The 22,825-nt window shown below is 44.1% G+C and overlaps 1 protein-coding gene across 1 annotated transcript in view; it reads left to right on the top strand.

Moving 5' to 3' along the window:
* LOC124712130 (probable G-protein coupled receptor Mth-like 3) overlaps nucleotides 1-22,825 on the top strand; it is a 297,280-nt gene that overhangs the window by 155,090 nt on the left and 119,365 nt on the right. Inside the window, exons 6-7 of the mRNA XM_047242429.1 lie at nucleotides 13,471-13,611; nucleotides 13,654-13,804. Coding sequence (XP_047098385.1) covers nucleotides 13,471-13,611; nucleotides 13,654-13,804 — 292 coding nt within the window. The remainder of the gene's footprint in view (nucleotides 1-13,470; nucleotides 13,612-13,653; nucleotides 13,805-22,825) is intronic.

Here is a 22,825-nt window from a genome sequence, read left to right as displayed (position 1 = left end):
ACGTGCGACCGTAGCGACCGCGCGGTTCCAGACTGTAGCGCCTAGAACCGCTCGGCCACTCTGACCGGCTCACCAACTTACTTCAGATTTTTACACGATACGCTAATAAACATTCGGACGGACGCGTGTTATATATTTCTTTCATATATGTGATATCTAAATACAGGGTGATCAAAAAGTCAGAATAAATTTGAAAACTGCATAAATCGCGGAATAATGTAGATAGAGAGGTACAAATTGACACACATGTTTGGAATCACATGGGGTTTTATTAGAACAAAAAAAAAAGTTCAAAAAATGTCCGTCAGATGGCGCTTCATCTGATCAGAATAGCAATAATTAGCATAACAAAGTAAGACAAAGCAAATATGATATTCTTTACGGGAATTCTCAATATGTCCACTATCATTCCTCAACAATAGCTGTAGTCGAGGAATAATGTTGTGAAAAGCACTGTAAAGCATGTCCGGAGTTATTGTGAGGCATTGGCATCGGATGTTGTCTTTCAGCATCCGTAGAGATGTCGGTCGATCACGATACACTTGCGACTTCAGGTAACTCCAAAGCCAATAATCGCACGGACTGAGGTCTGGGGACCTGGGAGGCCAAGCATGACGAAAGTGGCAGCTGAGAACACGGTCATCACCAAACGACGCGCGCAAGAGTTCTTTCACGCGCCATCTGTCGGACATTTTGTGAATTTTCTTTTTTTTTTTTTTTTTTTTTTTTTTTTTTGCTTCTAATAAAACCCTATGTCATTCCAACCATGTGTGTCAATTTTTACCTATCTACATTATTCCGTGGTTTATTAAGCTTTCAAATTTATACTGACTTTTTGATCACCCTGTATATATGTAATGTATAAAAGGGAAAGGTTGTACCAAAAATCTCGAAACGTTTTTCGCCGATTTGCTTCAAATTTTTACACAATATTATAATGAACATAGACAAACATAGGCTACACATTTTAATGTATGTAATATAAAAATATATATTTAACGTAGAGGAGAGGGTTAATGTTCTTACAAAAATCTTGAAAAGGACGAGATTGCTTCAAATTTTTACAGGATACTCTAATTAACATCCGAACAGACTTAGATTATACATTTTAATATATATATATATATATATATATATATATATATATATATATATATATATATACTCCTGGAAATGGAAAAAAGAACACATTGACACCGGTGTGTCAGACCCACCATACTTGCTCCGGACACTGCGAGAGTGCTGTACAAGCAATGATCACACGCACGGCACAGTGGACACACCAGGAACCGCGGTGTTGGCCGTCGAATGGCGCTAGCTGCGCAGCATTTGTGCACCGCCGCCGTCAGTGTCAGCCAGTTTGCCGTGGCATACGGAGCTCCATCGCAGTCTTTAACACTGGTAGCATGCCGCGACAGCGTGGACGTGAACCGTATGTGCAGTTGACGGACTTAGAGCGAGGGCGTATAGTGGGCATGCGGGAGGCCGGGTGGACGTACCGCCGAATTGCTCAACACGTGGGGCGTGAGGTCTCCACAGTACATCGATGTTGTCGCCAGTGGTCGGCTGAAGGTGCACGTGCCCGTCGACCTGGGACTGGACCGCAGCGACGCACGGATGCACGCCAAGACCGTAGGATCCTACGCAGTGCCGTAGGGGACCGCACCGCCACTTCCCAGCAAATTAGGGACACTGTTGCTCCTGGGGTATCGGCGAGGACCATTCGCAACCGTCTCCATGAAGCTGGGCTACGGTCCCGCACACCGTTAGGCCGTCTTCCGCTCACGCCCCAACATCGTGCAGCCCGCCTCCAGTGGTGTCGCGACAGGCGTGAATGGAGGGACGAATGGAGACGTGTCGTCTTCAGCGATGAGAGTCGCTTCTGCCCTGGTGCCAATGATGGTCGTACGCGTGTTTGGCGCCGTGCAGGTGAGCGCCACAATCAGGACTGCATACGACCGAGGCACACAGGGCCAACACCCGGCATCATGGTGTGGGGAGCGATCTCCTACACTGGCCGTACACCACTGGTGATCGTCGAGGGAACACTGAATAGTGCACGGTACATCCAAACCGTCATCGAACCCATCGTTCTACCATTCCTAGACCGGCAAGGGAACTTGCTGTTCCAACAGGACAATGCACGTCCGCATGTATCCCGTGCCACCCATCGTGCTCTAGAAGGTGTAAGTCAACTACCCTGGCCAGCAAGATCTCCGGATCTGTCCCCCATTGAGCATGTTTGGGACTGGATGAAGCGTCGTCTCACGCGGTCTGCACGTCCAGCACGAACGCTGGTCCAACTGAGGCGCCAGGTGGAAATGGCATGGCAAGCCGTTCCACAGGACTACATCCAGCATCTCTACGATCGTCTCCATGGGAGAATAGCAGCCTGCATTGCTGCGAAAGGTGGATATACACTGTACTAGTGCCGACATTGTGCATGCTCTGTTGCCTGTGTCTATGTGCCTGTGGTTCTGTCAGTGTGATCATGTGATGTATCTGACCCCAGGAATGTGTCAATAAGGTTTCCCCTTCCTGGGACAATGAATTCACGGTGTTCTTATTTCAATTTCCAGGAGTGTATATATATATATATATATATATATATATATATATATATATATATATATATATATATATATATATATATATATATTGTAAAGTATAAGGGGTAAACATTATTAACAAAGCTCTTGAAAAGCTCTTAAACCATTTACCTCAAATTTTTACACGATATTCTAATGAACATTTGAACGACATAGGCAAATTTTTTTTAAATATATACAATATATAACTATACATGCCACGAACCTACTACATTTTTTGTAGCAGGCAGAAAGGTGATAAGGTGATATTCCGACGTAGTGCGGCCCAGGTGGCGGACGTGGGGGGGGGGGGGGGGGGGGGGTCTAACCAGCGCACTGGCGGACTTGAGACTTGAGCGAAATAAAAAATAAAATACCTCTCGCGGACCAAACACACGCCACAATATCATTCATCATTACATCGTGTTTCATTTATCACTTTTCCAGATCACATCTGGAATCGTAAATCCTGACCACGGTAGGACATTGATCATTGATCAGACAATCAACCCAACTTGAAGAGTCGTCTAACAAAGAATCCAAAGTCTTGGATAGACAGCATCGTGGGTCCAAGAAAAGACACCACTCGGATACGGTGGGTGCCACTTAGAAGGTTGTGGTGAGTCGGAGCATCTGGCAGCGTAACAGACAGAGACTTTAATTCAGTAAACCCGGAAAATTCTCATTCTTTGCAACATTACATATAAATTCAATAACGAAAACTGGTTAATAAAAATACTCAACAGACGTAACGAATCAACTCAAAATTTTAACTTCAGAAACTTCGAAACGTAGGTTAGGACCCATCTGAAACCGGGGGATACCGTCTCGACAAAGGACTTCCGGGAAAAAGAGTAATAAAAAGTGTCTCGCAATTTGGAATGGGATTTCTGGTTCATGATAGCATATTATACTCAGTATAGGACTTCTCGTCGAATTCCCCAGGAACGGCAACCATAACAAATGACAAAAACATGAAAGATAAGGAAGGGACGAAAATATTTTGAGAAGAACTGGACCAAGTGATATCAGTCATCCCTGACACCCACCCCTTGGAGATTTCAATGGATAAATTTGGAAAGAAAGAAAATATCGCACTGTTCTTGGTAAATGGCCAGCTTATAAACTGACAAACAAGAATGGTCAAAGACTAGTCGAACTTTGCATATATCATGGACTTATTCTCGAAACTACGAGATCTAAGAGAAGACCGCACAAGTTAATGACCTGGAAATGCCCTAGTGTTAAAACGGGGGAGTGTCAAATGGACCATGTCGCAAAAAAGTACCACAAGGAAACCTATAACGTCCTTCGTGGGGTGGACATCGATTCAGATCATTACATTTCGAAGATAAAAACTAAGTTAACCCCAAGAGAGAAAAACAAACCATCAAAATCCACTATGAGGAGGAAATATGACCCTACCTATTTAATAAACAATGTGTTGTTGTATTCAGAGAGATCCAAAACAGTTCCAAGCGACGAACCGGGAACGATTATTGATAAATTGAAAAACATTGCCTAAGAGATTGCCCCTGTCAGAAGAAGAAAGAACATGCCTGGCGGAATGAAGAATGTGATAAAGCAATACAGAAAAGGCACAAAGCATGACTGAAAGACCAGAAAAAGAAAAATGAAAATCTCGAGGAGAGCTAATCATTGCCAGAAGACAAACGGCCAAGGAAATCAGAAGAATCAAAAGAGAACATCAACAAGAAATCCTAAGCTTAATTGAAGAATCATTCAAACAACATAAAACAAGGGAATATTATAGGACATTCGAAAAATATCAATCAAAAACCACATTCGTGATGAAAAATAAAAATGGGAAACTAGCGCACAAGACAACGCCAACATTCTACCTGATCACTTCAAAGAATTACTAAATGCCGAGGAACCAAAAGAATACCTAGATTTCGAACCACATCCAAAAAACAAAACACTTCCAGAGAAGATTACACCAACAGATCTCAGTGAAGGGAACGAAGCAACTAGGTGGCTCAGAAACTACAAAGCAGCAGGGAAGAATTAACTGGTCGCAGAGCTGTGGAAGAACACAAATAAACAAACACTTCAGAACAACCATAAGCACACAGTAGACATGCGGAACTCTGAAAAAAATGCCAGATGAGAGGAATACAGCTATAATCCATCAAATACACAAAGAGGGTCGTAGATCGGATCCAAAAGACTATCGAGGGATTTCGCTGCTTGATGCTATATATAAGATCTTTTCTAGAATAATCTTTACAAAAAATCAGGAACAACTCGACCAAGAACTTGGAGAATATCTAGGAGGATTTCGTCCTGGAAGAAGCTGTCCAGATCAAATTATCAGTCTTAAATGGATCATGAAACAACAAAGTGTGAGAAACAAGAAGTTGGTCACCACTTTTATTGGCTTCAAGAAAGCATATGACAGTATCCACCGTGAGTCACTACTTAAAATCCTCACGGAATTTGGATTGCACCTGAAACTCGTTGATCTTATTGAAATCACCATTAAGAATACTAAATCAAAAGTTAAATTCAGAGGGAACTATCTGAATCATTTGAAATCCTGACGGGACTTCGACAAGGGGATGGTCTGTCCCCACTACTATTTAACAGCGCACTGGAGAAAGTCATGCGACAGTGGAATAAGAAATGCCAACCAAACGTAAAGATTGGCAGCAATATCAAACTCAATTGCCTGGGCTTTGTTGGCGATCTAGCGCTGCGCGCAAACAGCGTGGAAGAGGCTAAACACCAAATTGAAGAACACAAAAAACAGCACTAAAAGTCGGACTACGGATCTCGTTTGAAAAGACAAAAATGATGCCATCCTTCAAGGTCGAAACACCAGCCATTACACTGAATGATAACAAACAAATTAAAACTGTAAATAAATTGAAATATCTCGGGGAGGTTATAAGTTGGAATTCAAACGAGAAAATGTCAGTAGAAAACAGAACAACTAAACTGAAACAAGCGCAACGCATTAACTGGCCAACTTAGAAGAAGAAATGTCTCTCGATAAACGCAAAACTCTGTCACTATCACTCTGCTATTAAACCTGAAGCAATATATGCTAGTGAAACACTTTTCAAGATGAACGACAAATCAACCACAGACAAACTACAGAAGGCAGACAGAAGAATCCTTAGAACAATTATAAACAAAAAATACCAAGTAGAGGGATAGTGGCGACTATTACCTAACGAAGTTGTATACCGACAAACTGAGTCAATAATTGACACAATGCGGAAAAGGGGGGTTGCTTTTTTCTGCCACCTTTTCGGACTACCAGAAACCAGGCTACTGAAAAAACAGTTCATCTACTTTTGGAAAAGGAAGACCAAGAACAACTAGTTCAAAGAAGTTCAAGATGGTTTAGACGAGTTAGGCTTGACAATGCAACAAATTGAAGACAGAAAAGAGAGGAACATCCTGAAATACAGTGACACGAGATTTAAACTAAAGACATTTGAACTGAAAAAGTACACCATAACTGAAGAAGAAAGGACATCCAGGTCAGAAAGGATGAAGAAGATTTGGGAGGAGACGAGGAAAGCCAAATCTACAACTAGTATTAAGACTGAAATGTATATAGATTGAATAAAGTGCTCCTATGAGGGCGTAAAATATGTAAATAATTAAATAAATAATAACTGTGTACATTGAAGCACCAAAGAAATGGTATAGGCATGCGTATCAAATACGGAGATATGTAAACAGGTAGAATTTGGCGCTGCGGTCAACAGCGCCTATAGAAGACAAGTGTCTGGCGCAGTTTTTAGATTGGTTACTGCTGTTACAACTGCACGTTATCATGATTTAAGAGAGTCTGAACGTGGTGTTACAGACGGCGCACGAACGATGGAACACAGGATCTCCGAGGTAGCGATGAAGTGGCGATTTTCCCGTACGACCATTTCATGAGTGTACCGTGAGCATCAGGAATGCGGTAAAACATCAAATCTCCGACATCGCTGCGGCCGTAAAAATATCCTGCAAGAACGTGACCAACGACGACTGAAGAGAATCGTTCAACATGACTGAAGTGCGACACTTCCGCAAATTGCTGCAGATTTCAGTGCTGGGCCATCAACAAGTGTCAGCGTGCTAACCAGTCAATGAGCCGGCCGGAGTGGACGAGCGGTTCTAGGCGCTTCAGTCCGGAACCGCGCGACCACTACGGTCGCAGGTTCGAATCCTGCCTCAGCCATGGATGTGTGTGATGTCCTTAGGTTAGTTAAGTTTAAGTAGTTCTAAGTTCTAAGGGACTGAAGACCTGAGAAGTCCCATAGTGCTCAGAGCCATTTGAACCATTTGAACCAGTCAATGAAACATCACCGCTATGGGCTTTCGGAGCCAAAGACACGCTCGTGTACCCTTGATGACTGAACGGCATAAAGCCTTAAGCCTAGCTTGGGCCCGTCAACACAGACATTGGGCTGTTCATGACAGGAAACATGTTGCCTGGTCGGACGAGTCTCGTTTCAAATTGTATCTAGCAGATGAACGTGAACGGGTGTGCACACATCTCAAGAATCCACGAACGTGCATGTCAGCAGGGGACTGTTCAAGCTGGTGGAGGCTTTGCAATGGTGTGGTGTGTGCAGTTGGAGTGATATGGGACCCCTGATACGTATAGATACGACTCTGACAGGTGACACGTACGTAAACATCCAGTCTGATCACCTGCATCCATTCATGTCAATTCTGCATTCCGACGGAGTTGGGCAATTCCAGCAGGACAATGCGACACCACACACATCCAGAATTGCTACAGAGTGGCTCCAGAAGCACTCTTCTGAGTTTAAACACTTCCGCTGGCCACCAAACACTCCAGACATGAACATTATTGAGCATATCCTGGATGCCTTGCAAAGTGCTGTTCAAAAAAGATCTCCACCCCCTCGTACACTTACGATTTATGGACAGCCCTGCATGATTAATAGTGTCAGTTCCCTCCAGCACTACTTCAGACATTAGTCGAGTCCATGCCACGTCGTGTTTCGGCACTTCTGCGTGCTCGCGGGGGCCCTACACGACATTAAGGCCGGTTCCCACTAGAGCGCGGCAGCGCGTCGTGCGGCAACGGCAGCGGCAAGCGTTTTCCGCTTTGACGCGGCGGCTCGCGGAACTGGCGTTCCCATCTGGAAGCGGCAGACGCTAGCGGTAGCCAATGACGAACAGCCACTGAGGTACGGGGAGGGACCCACTGAAACGACCGGTGTGTTTGAATAACTATATCTTATACCTACATGAAGGAAAGACGAAGCTGGGTGAAGACATACAAATTTTTCATTTTCTGTACAATGTACTCTTTTACATATTTCATTATTCATGTTTTCTCATTTCAACATAAATAGATTTTATGACTACCGTTCATAATTGTTCACTATCTCCTTACACATTGAAACAATGTACGATAAAAGAGATTATTCAGATAGTTAAGCGAGACAAAAATTTAAAGTGTGATACGGTAGCAGGTACAGGAAAACACTAAAATCACAAAGACTTGGGGGAAGGGATGAAAGTGGAAGCTACCTGATAGAATTTAGCACAGGGCACAATGTAATCATCGCCAGCACCTTGCTTAAGAATCATGAAAGAATAATACATACTTGGAACAAAGTTTTCGAAACCAGATTTTAAATTATAAGATATTTCCTGGTGCAGACGCAAACCTACAATAATTTATTGGTTACGAGCTGCGGTTTACAACTAAAGAGACAGTAAACGGTAGCAAATTAAGGAAATGGAACTTGAATAAGTCAAGACCCACAGTTTTTCGATAATCTTAAAGTTACCGTAATGCAACGACTGACTGAAACAGAGAAAGGAATCCGCTAGAATACGAATGGATATCTTTGAGAGAAAAAGTGGTGAATGCAGCAGAGTATGTGAACGGGAAGAAGGTACAGTAGAAATCGTTAGATAAAACGTGATATATTAAATTTGACACGAGGGAAATATATAAAAATGCAGCAAATAAAGTAGGCCATGGGAAATAGAAATGTCTAAACATGACGTTGACAGAAAGTCCAAAATTGCAACGCGATTTTGCACTTGGAAAACAGGGGAATGAAAATGAGAAAGAACAAAGAAAACTTTGCTCAAAGGAGAAGCAACTGCCAAGGACTCATCTGGCAAGCCAGAACTAAGTAAATAAGAGAAGGCTAGAAAGTGGAAGGAATTTGTAGAGAGGAGGGGGGGAGGGGTTGTACAAACTAACATAAGCACAATGTTAGATTCCTGTGAAATGTCTGAACACGCAAGGCAATACTGATCCTACCACTTAGTTAAGTAGACACACTGAAGAACTGCGAAACTGTGTTTATAGCATTTGCATGTTTAGAGAAAGATTTTGACAATCTTAATTAAAACATTCTTTGAAGCTCTAAAACATAGGGCCACAAGATTATCTACAACTTGTACAGAAACCAAACTGCATTTCTAAGACTTTAATGACTTGCAAGGGAAGCAGTAATTGAGAAGGCAGAAGTAGAGAGGATATAAAATGAAGACTGTGAATAGCAACAAAAGCGTTCTGAAAAAGAAACTTTGTTCACATCGAATATAAATTCTAATGATTGGGTACAATTTTACAAAGGTATTTGTGTGGAGTGCAGCCTTGTATGTAAGTGAAACGTGGGCTATGAACAGTTCTGTCAAGAAGACAATGGACGCTTTCAAAACGTGGTGATCAATAAGAATGCTGAAGATTAGATATGAGGATCGTGTAACTAAAGAAGAGGAACGGAATTAGAGCAGGAAGAGGAAGAGGAAATTACGGCACAACTTTGACTACAAGAGGGGTAAGTTGACAGGACACATTATGAGGCGTCAAAGAGTGAGGACAAAGGGGTTGGGTGATAGTATTCTGATAATAATCATCTGTTGAAATGCTATTCTGCTATTTTATCGATTAATGTAAGCAGTGAATTTACTATTCCATGCACTTCTCCACGAAACATTTAAACCAGAACTGAAATCAGCTGAACACCAAATCTTTCAACCACTGTCTGACAACTACTGCATTCTCTTTCAACTTTCTATAACTATCACTGGCTAGCCACACACACATAAAGATATGAGGACAGCAATAAACAAACATTAGTTTTCAGCATATAATTCTTTAGATTGGCAACATGCACATAAACAAACCAAACTGGAAGGGACATGAGGTGAACACACTGTAGTTATGACTTCAAATCAGTGTTTTCGGTAAAATGTCTACAGCTAGTGACAGAAGAAAAAAGAGCGAACATGAAAATGTGCTTATGTTCCATAATCTAAGTTTTAGTTCAACCTCCAGCATGTGACCAGGTGAGGGGAAACGCAGATGTCCGCCAAAAACTCGATTCACTGTAAGTAATCAGTTGTTGTTGTTGTGGTCTTCAGTCCTGAGACTGGTTTGATGCAGCTCTCCATGCTACTCTATCCTGTGCAAGCTTCTTCATCTCCCAGTACCTACTGCAGCCTACATCCTTCTGAATCTGCTTAGTGTATTTATCTCTTGGTCTCCCTCTACGAGTTTTATCCTCCACGCTGCCCTCCAATACTAAATTGGTGATCCCTCGATGTCTCAGAACATGTCCTACCAACCGATCCCTTCTTCTAATCAAGTTGCCCCACAAACTTCTCTTCTCCCCAATTCTATTCAATATCTCCTCATTAGTTATGTGATCTACCCATCTAATCTTCAGCATTCTTCTGTAGCACCACATTTCGAAAGCTTCTATTCTCTTCTTGTCTAAACTATTTATCGTCCATGTTTCACTTCCATACATGGCTACACTCCATACAAGTACTTTCAGAAACGACTTCCTGACGTTTAAATCTATACTCGATGTTAACAAATTTTTCTTCTTCAGAAACGCTTTCCTTGCCATTGCCAGTCTACTTTTATATCCTCTCTACTTCGACCATCGTCAGTTATTTTGCTCCCCAAATAGCAAAACTCCTTTACTACCTTAAGCATCTCATTTCCTAATCTAATTCCATCAGCATCACCCGACTTAATTCGACTACATTCCGCTATCATCGTTTTGCTTTTGTTGATGTTCATCTTATATCCTCCTTTCAAGACACTGTCCATTCCGTTCAGAGTAATCAGTTATTCACGTAAAAAAAGATGTGAACTGTTTTATAATCTGCAAGTATCACATATCAAAACAAAACTGAATCATTCTAGATTCCACCGAAGATGCCTTAAAGTAAAAGGCGAAATGCGTCTTGAACCAATAAAGTACACTGGATAAAGAAAAAAACGTTTGTTATTTCCAAAGGAAATAATCAATAGCTGTAGATAATTAGCAAATTACATCTTATGACATACCAGCAAATTAGTCTCTGTTTAACTTCTCATTACACATGCTATTAAATGCTGTTTAAAAAAATTCATCTATCCCTTCCGAAAAAACTGTAGTTTCTTTCATATCTTCGTAGTTAAACAGATTTTGGATATTTATCATGCGCCGAAATACATGAGTTTTTACAAGTTATCATTTGCAAAAAAACACGTTTCGATTTCTTGAACCGTTTACGAAATTTGCAGTTGATACAACCACATGGTTTACGACGAGCAGGACGAAAGTATCGGTCGCGTCGCGAGCGACCCGCGCGCGGTCACCGCCCAGCCCGTCCGCTGACATATCATTCAATATCTCGAGAACGGTGATAGCTATCGTTCTGCTCTCAGCTTTAAAAACAATTTCGATATGTTGACTAAATTTCATATGCAATAATGTAGTACCTAAAATGAACTGTACGCAAAGTCCACGCAATGCGTTTTTACCTCTGCACACCATTCAAATTTCGTGTAAAGGTTTACGTAAATGCGATACAGCAAGTAGCCACGACGAATAACGAAAAGAAATTCGGTCCTTTATCGAAAGAAGATATCAGGCTGTAACATGCCCAAGAATCAAATTTTTCTACCGAATAGTTTCCTTGGAATCGGATGATAAGTATATCATAGCTGCCGCCGCATCCGCGCCAGCGGTTCGGCTAAAGTTCGTGTGGCCCAGGGGTCCGTACCTGACGTCACGCTCAGCGCGTTCTGTGATTGGCGGCGCGCACCTGGAGCGCGGCACGCGGCAGCGGAAGCGGTTCGACATGGTCAAACCGCGACGCAGAGCCCGCCGCGCCTTGCCGCTGACGCCATTTCCATGGCAACCACGCCGCTGACGCGCGGTTTTGACGCGCGGCAGCCCTAGTGGGAACCGGCCTTTAGGCAGGTGTACCAGTTATTTGGCTGTTCAGTGTAGTACCCTTTAGCGAAGTGTTGCTTCTTACCGTCATTTTTCAAAAGTTTATTTCGAACAGGATTTGGAGAATATGTGCCATTATGGAAAGTCACTAGCTCGTGTGTCAGTACACCTGGCTCCGACCGCAACCCATTTGGAAGTATATACAGGCTCGACACGGTGGTATGATGGGATATACAAATGGTTAGCATTTCAGCTCAGTTTCTCAAAGTAAATGGAAATAACGTCATCTACATTCAAGTCTGTTGTTGTTGTTGTGGTCTTCAGTCCTCAGACTAGTTTGATGCAGCTCTTTACACTACTCTATTGTGTGCAAGCTTCTTCATCTCCAACTAACTACTGCAACCTACATCCTTCTGAATCTGCTTAGTGTATTCATCTCTTGGCCTCCCTCCACGATTTTTACCCTCCACGCTGCCCTCAAATACTAAATTGGTGATCCCTTGACGCCTCAGAACATGTCCTACCAACCGATCCCTTCTTCTAGTCAAGTTGTGCCACAAATTTCTCTTCTCCCTAATTCTATTCAATACCTCCTCATTAGTTATGTGATGTACCCATCTAATCTTCAGCATTCTTCTGTAGCACCACATTTCGAAAGCTTCTCTTCTTGTCCAAACTATTGTTCGTCCACGTTTCACTTCCATACATGGCCACACTCCATACAAATACTTTCAGGAACGAATTTCTGACACTTAAATCTATACTCGATGTTAACAAATTTCTCTTCTTCAGAAACGCTTTCCTTGCCATTGCCAGTCTACATTTTACATCCACACTACTTCGATCATCGTAAGTTATTTTGCTCCCCAAATAGCAAAACTCCTGTACTACTTTAAGCTTCTCATTCCCTAATCTAATTCCCTCAGCATCAGCCGAATTAACTCGACTACACTCCGTCATCTTCATTTTGCTCTTGTTGGTGGACGATAAATAGTTTAGACAAGAAGAGAATAGAAGCTTTCGGAATGTGGTGCTACAGAAGAATACTGATGATTGGATGGGTAGATCACATAACTAATGAGGAGGTATTGAACAGAATTGGGGAGAAGAGGAGTTTGTGGCACAACTTGACTAGAAGAAGGGATCGGTTGGTAGGACATGTTCTAAGGCATCAAGGGATCACCAATTTAGTACTGGAGGGCAGCGTGGAGGGTAAAAATCGTAGAGGGAGACCAAGAGATGAATACACTAAGCAGATTCAGAAGGATGTAGGCTGCAGTAGGTACTGGGAGATGAAGAAGCTTGCACAGGATAGAGTAGCATGGAGAGCTACATCAAACCAGTCTCAGGACTGAAGACCACAACAACAACAACATCACGTTGGGCTTATCCGTATATGGACGCTGAAATTGAAGGACTCTTGGATAGAGTTGAATCAACATGGAATGAAGTACTTGAACCTTCCATCTAAGCATGTGTCTAAATCGGTGTCTGCTGGGTTACAGCCAAAGTTGCTGCCATACGTTGCAGCTCTGTGTACTAAATTTCGCACCCTGTGCACCCCCAAATCACCTCCCATTTCAACATATTTCTGATATCCAGTAAACACATAACCCTTAGACCGTTAAAAGCGCCGCCCGAAAGAGGAGAGACGGTGAGGGGTTGGCGCCGTTTCGCAGGTGCCGACCGGGGCGTGGCTCGCGCCGGAGGAGTTCTGCGCGGAGCGCGTGCTGTTCAGGGACTCCTGGCTGGTGGTGTTCGCGTGCCTGCAGCCCGCGGCTGCGTCGTCGGCGCTGCACGTGGTGGAGGGCGTGCTGCTCGCGCTGGGCGGGCTGCTGCTGTGCTGCGCGGCCGCCGTGCAGAGCCTGCTGCTGCTGCCCGCGCGCCTGCGCCGCCGTCTGCACGTGCGCCTCTCGCTGGCCCACAACGCCACGCTGGCCGCCGCCTTCGTCGCCACCGCCGTGCTGCACCTCAGCCCCGACGCGGGGTCGCCCACCGGCTGCGTGCTGCTCGGTCAGTACCTAAGGCTGCCGCCGCTCCCACACAGCCGCCACTCTTGTTGGCACCGATACACGATACGCTGTACTGCGTCTGGGCTATATACACCATTAGCCAGAACTACCTAATAGCAAGTACCCGATGGCTATCTTCAAACTTTCCCTATTTAACACGTTGTAGCCCGGAAACTAGTCATTGTACGCGTACCAAAGTTGGTAGCTCTAATGTACAGAGTATGGAATGCATGATTTCCATGCGTCACAGCGCCACCACCCAGTTCCATCTATGGCCACCAGGTGCCGTTGTTAGTCATCGAGATTCATAGTCTCATACACCTGACCAAGCGCAGTGCACTTGTCGAAGTGTCAACATGAGCTTGGACGAAAGGAACAGGGCATTGTTGACGAAGCTCCATTATCAAAACAACAGTAATGCTGCAGCTGCACTTCAAGAATATCGCCGGCTGAAAGGATTACGGAAGGGTCATCTTTCTCCACCTGCTGTGCGGACCACGATGAAGAAGAATCACCTGGAGAACTGGGCGTCGCTCCGGGAAGAGGCCGACGACCAGTTTCACCACAGGTGGTTGATGAAGTCACTGTTGCTACGGAAGACAACGCTGCGCCCAATTCCCAATCTTCAGGCAGTGCGTGTGCTGTGTCACGACAGATGAACATCCCCTGGTCCACTGTACAGGAGGTGCTTCGAACCATCCTCAAATGGTATCCGTACAAGGTCCATATCGCACAGCAGTTTGCACCACAGGACGCACGCCGACGTGTTGACTTCGCTCTCCACTTTCTCGCAAGGATTGAAGTTGACGAGGGCTGGCCCTGGACCGTCCTATGGACAAATGAAGCTTAGTTTTCTCTGACAGGTGAGGTGAACACACAGAATTGCCCAGTGTGCGAACTTCACCTCCAGTCACTGTGCGCGAAGTTCCTCTGTACGGGGAACGTGTCACCATATGGTGTGGCTTCACGGCTACGTTCATCATTGGCCCTTTTTTGTATAGGCTGGCGCTCGAGGACCAAAGACGTGCAGTGCGACTGGCCTGCGCTACTCCGATATGCTTCGCGAGCATATCATACCCGCCCTACAGCAGAGAGACGCATTGAACTCAACCGTTTTCATGCAAGATAGGGCCCCACCGCACATCACTCGTGAAGTTCACCTGCCTCTCTGAAACACATTTGGAAATGATCGAATTATCACCCTATCGTTTCCAAATGCTTGGCCAGCACGATCACCAGATCCCACTCTCCATGATTTCTGTTTGGGGGGCTACCTGAAGGACAAGGTTTACCAGGGGAACATTCACACATGTGCTGATCTGAAGCACAGCATATCTCTTCAGGTCATTGATGGGCGCCATATTGAGCCCCTTTTGTAGCAATAATGGTACCAGTATGTAATGTTATAATGTGCCATACCACCATATTGAAAGTGTTTCAATTGAATTGATTCTGGATTATTTCTCTTCCCCATGTCCTTAACATCGATACTGCCAAGTTTGGTTCTCTTACGGTATTTCGTTTCCGTATCTTAACGAGTTAAATAGGGAAAGTTTAGTTATAACCACCCAGTATGTCCACCTTTGGCACGATAACAGTAGCGACTCGTCGGGCGAGGCATGGAAGCAATGATGCCTTGGTTGGTCGATGGAGGGAGCTGTCACCACTTCTGGACACCCAGCTCACCTAACTCACGTATATTCCGGGGAGAGGGGCGATGAGCTCTGACACCACTTTTAATGACATCACAGATGTGTTCGACTGGGTTCAGATCTGGCAAGCTGAGGCGCCAGCAGATCAAATGAAACTCGCCACTTTGTTCCTCGGACCACGCTATCACAGTCCTGGCCTTGTGACATGGCGTATTATCTTGTTGAAAAATGCCCCTGCGATCGTCATGAAGTGGTATAAATGGTCTGCAACTCCTTGGCCGTCAAGGTGCCTTGCACGAGCTCCAGTGGACCCATGGATTCCTATGCCAATGTTCTCCACATCATAATGTAGCCACTGCCAGCTTGTCTCTATCCCACAGTATAGGTGTCACTGTGCTGTTCCCCTGGAGGACGACGGATTCGCGCCCTCCCATCGGCATGATGAAGAAGGTATTGGGATGTCCAGTGCAGATGGTCACATGCCTTTTTGAGTCGTAGCTGCCAATGTAGCGGTGTTAACATTGGCATATACATGGGCTGTAGACTGCGGAGGCCCATCGTTCAGTGCACAGCGTGTTCAGACACACTTCCACTCTACCCACCAATGAAGTCTGATGTTAGTTCCGTCACAGTTCGCCGTTGTTGTGTTTTACCAGTCTGCCCAGCCTACGACGTCCGACATCTGTAATGAGGGATGGCCGCCAAACCCCGCGACTTCTGGACGTGGTTTCAAATTAGTTTCGCCATATGTTGAAGACCCTCACCACAGCACGTCTCGAAGACCCGACAAGTCATGCAATTTCCGAGCCTCCGGGTCATCACAATCAGCCTCGGTGAAACTCAGACAGATTGCGCGCCTTCCACATTTTGCATATGAACAGCACGCTCAGTGATAGCCTACTATATGCACCGTGCATGTGTCTGACTAACAATCATTCCTCGCCAGATGACGCTGCTATCTCCTGGATGAGTTTATATCGATAGTATGTCGGTGATCATAATGTTCTGGCTGGTTAGTAAGGACCGATGAGCCCAAACGTTATGACCATCAATCGTTAGCTGCATTTCGGCGCTGAAATGAATCAAAGGTAACAGGTAAAACTGATGTTAGACCGCGACTCGAAATCGGATCTGCTGCTTATATATATATATATATATATATATATATATATATATATATATATATATATATATATATGTGTGTGTGTGTGTGTGTGCTGGTAAAGCTCTTTTACAAGAATCGTGACTGTGTGAAAAAAGCCGTTGGTCTGATGTCTGCTAAGGCTCTGGAGAAAATGATTGCAAAATTCGAAAAGACAGGTTCTTTTGAAGTGTAATGGGGCAGAGGGGGGAAGGCAGTTAGTTCAAATGGTTCAAATGGCTCTGAGCACTATGGGACTTAACATCTTAGGTCATCAGTCCCCTAGAACTTAGAACTACTTAAACCTAACTAACCTAAGGACATCACACAACACCCAGCCATCACGAGGCAGAGAAAATCCCTGACCCCGCCGGGAATCGAACCCGGGAACCCGGGCGTGGGAAGCGAGAACGCTACCGCACGACCACGAGATGCGGGCTAATTATTGTGACAGTCAACGAGGTTTAGTGATTATGACCACTACACCACGGTGACTGTGGCAGTTGGTCAGACGTCTGTCGAAGATGTGGCCACAGCATAGGAGGAGGGGTCGAGTGGCGGCGTGCAGAGACGTTGTTGTTGTTGTGGTCTTCAGTCCTCAGACTGGTTTGATGCAGCTCTCCATGCTATCCTATCATGTGCAAGCTTCTTCATCTCCCAGTAACTACTGCAACCTACATCCTTCTGAATCTGCTTAGTGTATTCATCTCTTGGTCTCCCTCTACGATTTTTACCCTCCATGCTGCCCTCCAATACTACGAGGCCAGTTCAATAAGTAATGCAACACATTGTTTTTCTCAGCCAATTTTGGTTGAAAAAACCGGAAATTTCTTGTGGAATATTTTCAAACATTCCCGCTTCGTCTCGTATAGTTTCATTGACTTCCGACAGGTGGCAGCGCTGTACGGAGCTGTTAAAATGGCGTCTGTAACGGATGTGCGTTGCAAACAATGGGCAGTGATCGAGTTTCTTTTGGCGGAAAACCAGGGCATCTCAGATATTCATAGGCGCTTGCAGAATGTCTACGGTGATCTGGCAGTGGACAAAAGCACGGTGAGTCGTTGGGCAAAGCGTGTGTCATCATCGCCGCAAGGTCAAGCAAGACTGCCTGATCTCCCGCGTGCGGGCCGGCCGTGCAGAGCTGTGACTCCTGCAATGGCGGAGCGTGCGAACACACTCGTTCGAGATGATCAACAGATCACCATCAAACAACTCAGTGCTCAACTTGACATCACTGTTGGTAGTGCTGTCACAATTGTTCACCAATTGGGATATTCAAAGGTTTGTTCCCGCTGGGTCCCTCGTTGTCACCATAAAGAGCAAAGGAGAACCATCTGTGCGGAATTGTTTGCTCGTCGTGTGGCTGAGGGTGACAATTTCTTGTCAAAGATTGTTACAGGCGATGAAACATTGGTTCATCACTTTGAACCTGAAACAAAACGGCAATCAATGGAGTGGCGCCACACCCACTCCCCTACCAAGAGAAAGTTTAAAGCCATACCCTCAGCCGGTAAAGTCATGGTTACAGTCTTCTGGGACGCTGAAGGGGTTATTCTGTTCGATGTCCTTCCCCATGGTCAAACGATCAACTCTGAAGTGTATTGTGCTACTCTTCAGAAATTGAAGAAACGACTTCAGCGTGTTCGTAGGCACAAAAATCTGAACGAACTTCTCCTTCCTCATGACAACGCAAGACCTCACACAAGTCTTCGCACCCGAGAGGAGCTCACAAAACTTCAGTGGACTGTTCATCCTCATGCACCCTACAGCCCCGATCTCGCACCGTCGGATTTCCATATGTTTGGCCCAATGAAGGACGCAATCCGTGGGAGGCACTACGCGGATGATGAAGAAGTTATTGATGCAGTACGACGTTGGCTCCGACATCGACCAGTGGAATGGTACCTTGCAGGCATACAGGCCCTCATTTCAAGGTGGCGTAAGGCCGTAGCATTGAATGGAGATTACGTTGAAAAATAGTGTTGTGTAGCTAAAAGATTGGGGAATAACCTGGTGTATTTCAACGCTGAATAAAACAACCCCTGTTTCAGAAAAAAATGTGTTGCATTACTTATTGAACTGCCCTCGTAAATTGGTGATCCCTTGATGCCTCAGAACATGTCCTACCAACCGATCCCTTCTTCTAGTCAAGTTGTGCCACAAACTTCTCTTCTCCACAATCCTATTCAATACCTCCTCATTAGTTATGTGATCTACCCATCTAATCTTCAACATTCTTCTGTAGTACCACATTTCGAAAGCTTCTATTCTCTTCTTGTCTAAACTATTTATCGTCCATGTTTCACTTCCATACATGGCTACACTCCAAACAAATACTTTCAGAAACGACTTCCTGACACTTAAATCTATACTCGATGTTAACAAATTTCTCTTCTTCAGAAACACTTTCCTTGTCATTGCCAGTCTACATTTTATATCCTATCTACTTCGACTATCATCAGTTATTTTACTCCCCAAATAGCAAAACTCCTTTACTACTTTAAGTGTCTCATTTCCCAATCTAATTCCCTCAGCATCATCCGACTTAATTCGATTACATTCCATTATCCTCGTTTTGCTTTAGTTGATGTTCATCTTACATCCTCCTTTCAAGACACTATCCATTCCGTTCAGCTGCTCTTCAAATACGCAGTGTACAGGAAATTGCCCGAATGTTGGAAATGCCTGCGAGCGCTGTGCATAAAATCCTATGAAACATCCTGCATTGCTATATGCAAAACCTCCTTTGGTGACGAGTTGCCTCCTGCTGATTTGTCAACAAGACAGGTGTTGGCTCTGGAATTTCTTGCTCTCATTGAAGTGGACAATGAACGGCCATGGAACATTTTGTGGATAGATGAAGCCAATTTACATCTCCAAGGAGATGTCAATAGGCTGAACTGCAGAATATGGACAACGGAAAATCCAAATGCAGATCAACTGGTAGCATTTCATTCTGCAAAATGACTGCTTAATAACTCCCCTTTAATGGCACTGTCGTCGGTTAACACTGCCATCGCTGTCGCATAATGAAAGTACTGATGGTGTCTTATCGCTGATGTACTTCACGTACGATCAGAATCTCCTTTGGGTTTTCTGTCAGATTACGAGACAGTTTTTTTGTGGATACTATTAAAAATCTCTTGCATTGAAAGCTCGGTAAAACATTTCCAATCTTCGGGATTTAGCGCTCTTTAAAATGTGGCATGCTTTTCTCGTTGCTTCTACACCAGAGTTCCGACCCGTTTTGTGTATAATGGATGATCAGTTCCATCTCTTATTAATTTATTTGGTATAAATCTCTCAATTGCTGTCAATACCATTTCATTGATTTAAGCCACTTCTGGTCTACGCTTACATGATTTTGCAGTGCCTGTGTTATTCTGAATTACGATGCAAAGCTCCTTCGGATATGCATGCATGTTAGAAGGAGTTTTTCATCGTAATTCAGAATAACACAGGCACTGTAATATCGTATTTATCCACGACACCGGGCAAGAGACTTTCATGTAAAATGTCTCACATGTACATTAATATACATAATGGATGTACGTGTACAGGTTGCAGACACATGGTTGGCAGCATATGCATGTTTGGGTCTGGCCATAAGTCTTGCATGGATAGCCAAATTTCAAGGCGACCACTCGCTATAAGAGGCAAATGCAGGTTCGCGTCTGGTCCTGCACAAAATTTCATCGTCATCATTCCATATTCGCAATTGCGAATACATTTAATGCTTACACAGTCAGTTCGGAAGAAATAGAGACTGTCCCTTAGGAAGGCGTCAAGTGATCATATATAATGAACCGTGATTTATTTTCAAAGAATATTCTTAAGAATTTATTTTATTTATTAGCGATTCATCAAGAACATCAACACATTTAATCACACTATGTAAGCATGGAAGTAGTTGCCAGGGAGTAACTGATGAAATCATAACCAAATTCCTTTTAACAAATGGGAATTTTATTCACTTTAATAGTGCCTAAAAGCATTTTTTTAAGAAACAGATTTAAAATTATAATCAGAAAGCGCCCTCTAAATATCAAAGTTACAATTTATTCAGAGGCAGAAAGAAACAAGTTTTCGGGCAGAGAACCTTGCTGCTCCCTTTTGACACGGCCGTAGTTACGACCGCTCACAACAGCCTCTGAAAGACTACACTGGTGCAAATCTGCAACGCGCCAGATAACTTTAATCTAAGAGTTTTAACAATTTACACAAGCACACAAACTATGCACCCCCCATAGGAGGGATGGAAATGGTACAAAACAGTCAAAATTAAAATATTAACCTTGCCACTGAAGGTGCAACTTGATTTTAACTTCTAAGGAAAGTCTTTTGGTGAAAGGGTGGCAACTTTATACACTAAAATGATCATTTAAATAAAGCCCATGAAATTTAATCTTCTATAAATTTCTACAAGGTTGGCCAAACAACAGCTAAGATACTCTACAGTACACAGATACAGCCTCTCAAGATCATAGGCAATAATGTCAAAGTTTCCAAAGATCAGAACATATTTCAGGTATTAGGTGGTTACAATCCAAGCAGTAAATTCGTTAACACACTAAATCCGACAAACATTACAGAGGCAGCTACTAACGTACGGTAGATTGATAGGAAGATTACTGAACAACCCGAACCGCAAGTTGCTCTAACCCGCCCCTACTCCACAAGGGAAAAACGGACCACCCAATTTATAAACAACCACCTTCCCGCGGGTGGGCGAACGAAGAAGAATGGTGGGACGACCCCAAAGCAAAACGGCTGGTGACCTCACCAAGAAAACAAGTAGAATTTAACAAGAGTAAATCAAACAATATATCACCAGTCACTTAACTTCTAATAAACTGCGATTTCTCGAGAAGACCTGGCGCAGCACCCCCAAACCGCCCTCCCGAACCGTCCGCTGCCAGCCGCTTCAACTGACGCAGGAAACAGATTTAAAATTATAATCAGAAAGCACCCTCTAAATATCAAAGTTACAATTTATTCAGAGGCAGAACGAAACAAGTTTTCGGGCAGAGAACCTTGCTGCTCCCAGAAAATATTAGATACAGGCTCCCAGGTAGATTCTATTTTCCTTGACTTCCGGAAGGCGTTCGATACAGTTCCGCACTGTCGCCTGATAAACAAAGTAAGAGCCTACGGAATATCAGACCAGCTGTGTGGCTGGATTGAAGAGTTTTTTGCAAACAGAACACAGCATGTTGTTATCAATGGAGAGACGTCTACAGACCTTAAAGTAACCTCTGACGTGCCACAGGGGAGTGTTATGGGACCATTGCTTTTCACAATATATATAAATGACCTAGTAGATAGTGTCGGAAGTTCCATGCGGCTTTTCGCGGATGATGCTGTAGTATACAGAGAAGTTGCAGCATTAGAAAATTGTAGTGAAATGCAGGAAGAGCTGCAGCGGATAGGCACTTGGTGCAGGGAGTGGCAACTGACACTTAACATAGACAAATGTAATGTATTGCGAATACATAGAAAGAAGGATCCTTTATTGTATGATTATATGATAGCGGAACAAACACTGGTAGCAGTTACTTCTGTAAAATATCTGGGAGTATGCGTGCGGAACGATTTGAAGTGGAATGATCATATAAAATTAATTGTTGGTAAGGCAGGTACCAGGTTGAGATTCATTGGGGGAGTCCTTAGAAAATGTAGTCCATCAACAAAGGAGGTGGCTTACTAAACACTCGTTCGACCTATTCTTGAGTATTGCTCATCAGTGTGGGATCCGTACCAGATCGGGTTGACGGAGGAGATAGAGAAGATCCAAAGAAGAGCGGCGCGTTTCGTCACAGGGTTATATGGTAAGGGTGATAGCGTTACGGAGATGTTTAGCAAACTCAAGTGGCACACTCTGCAAGAGAGGCGCTCTGCATCGCGGTGTAGCTTGCTGGTCAGGTTTCGAGAGGGTGCGTTTCTGGATGAGGTATCCAATATATTGCTTCCCCTTACTTATACCTCCCGAGGAGATCACGAATGTAAAATTAGAGAGATTCGAGCGCGCACGGAGGCTTTCAGACAGTCGTTCTTCCCGCGAACCATACGCGACTGGAACAGAAAAGGGAGGTAATGACAGTGGCACGTAAAGTGGCCTCCGCCACACTCCGCTTGCGGAGTATAAATGTAGATGTAGATGTAGGAAGCCGCGCCGATCTCCCGTCTCACGACGTCGCAGCTCGCAACGGCCAGACTAATGTCGTGGGTT

Source organism: Schistocerca piceifrons, chromosome 8, assembly GCF_021461385.2.
Source record: "Schistocerca piceifrons isolate TAMUIC-IGC-003096 chromosome 8, iqSchPice1.1, whole genome shotgun sequence".
Classification (NCBI taxonomy): domain Eukaryota; kingdom Metazoa; phylum Arthropoda; class Insecta; order Orthoptera; family Acrididae; genus Schistocerca; species Schistocerca piceifrons.
Note: the sequence above shows the minus strand (reverse complement) of the source record. Positions and strands in the feature narration are given on the sequence as shown.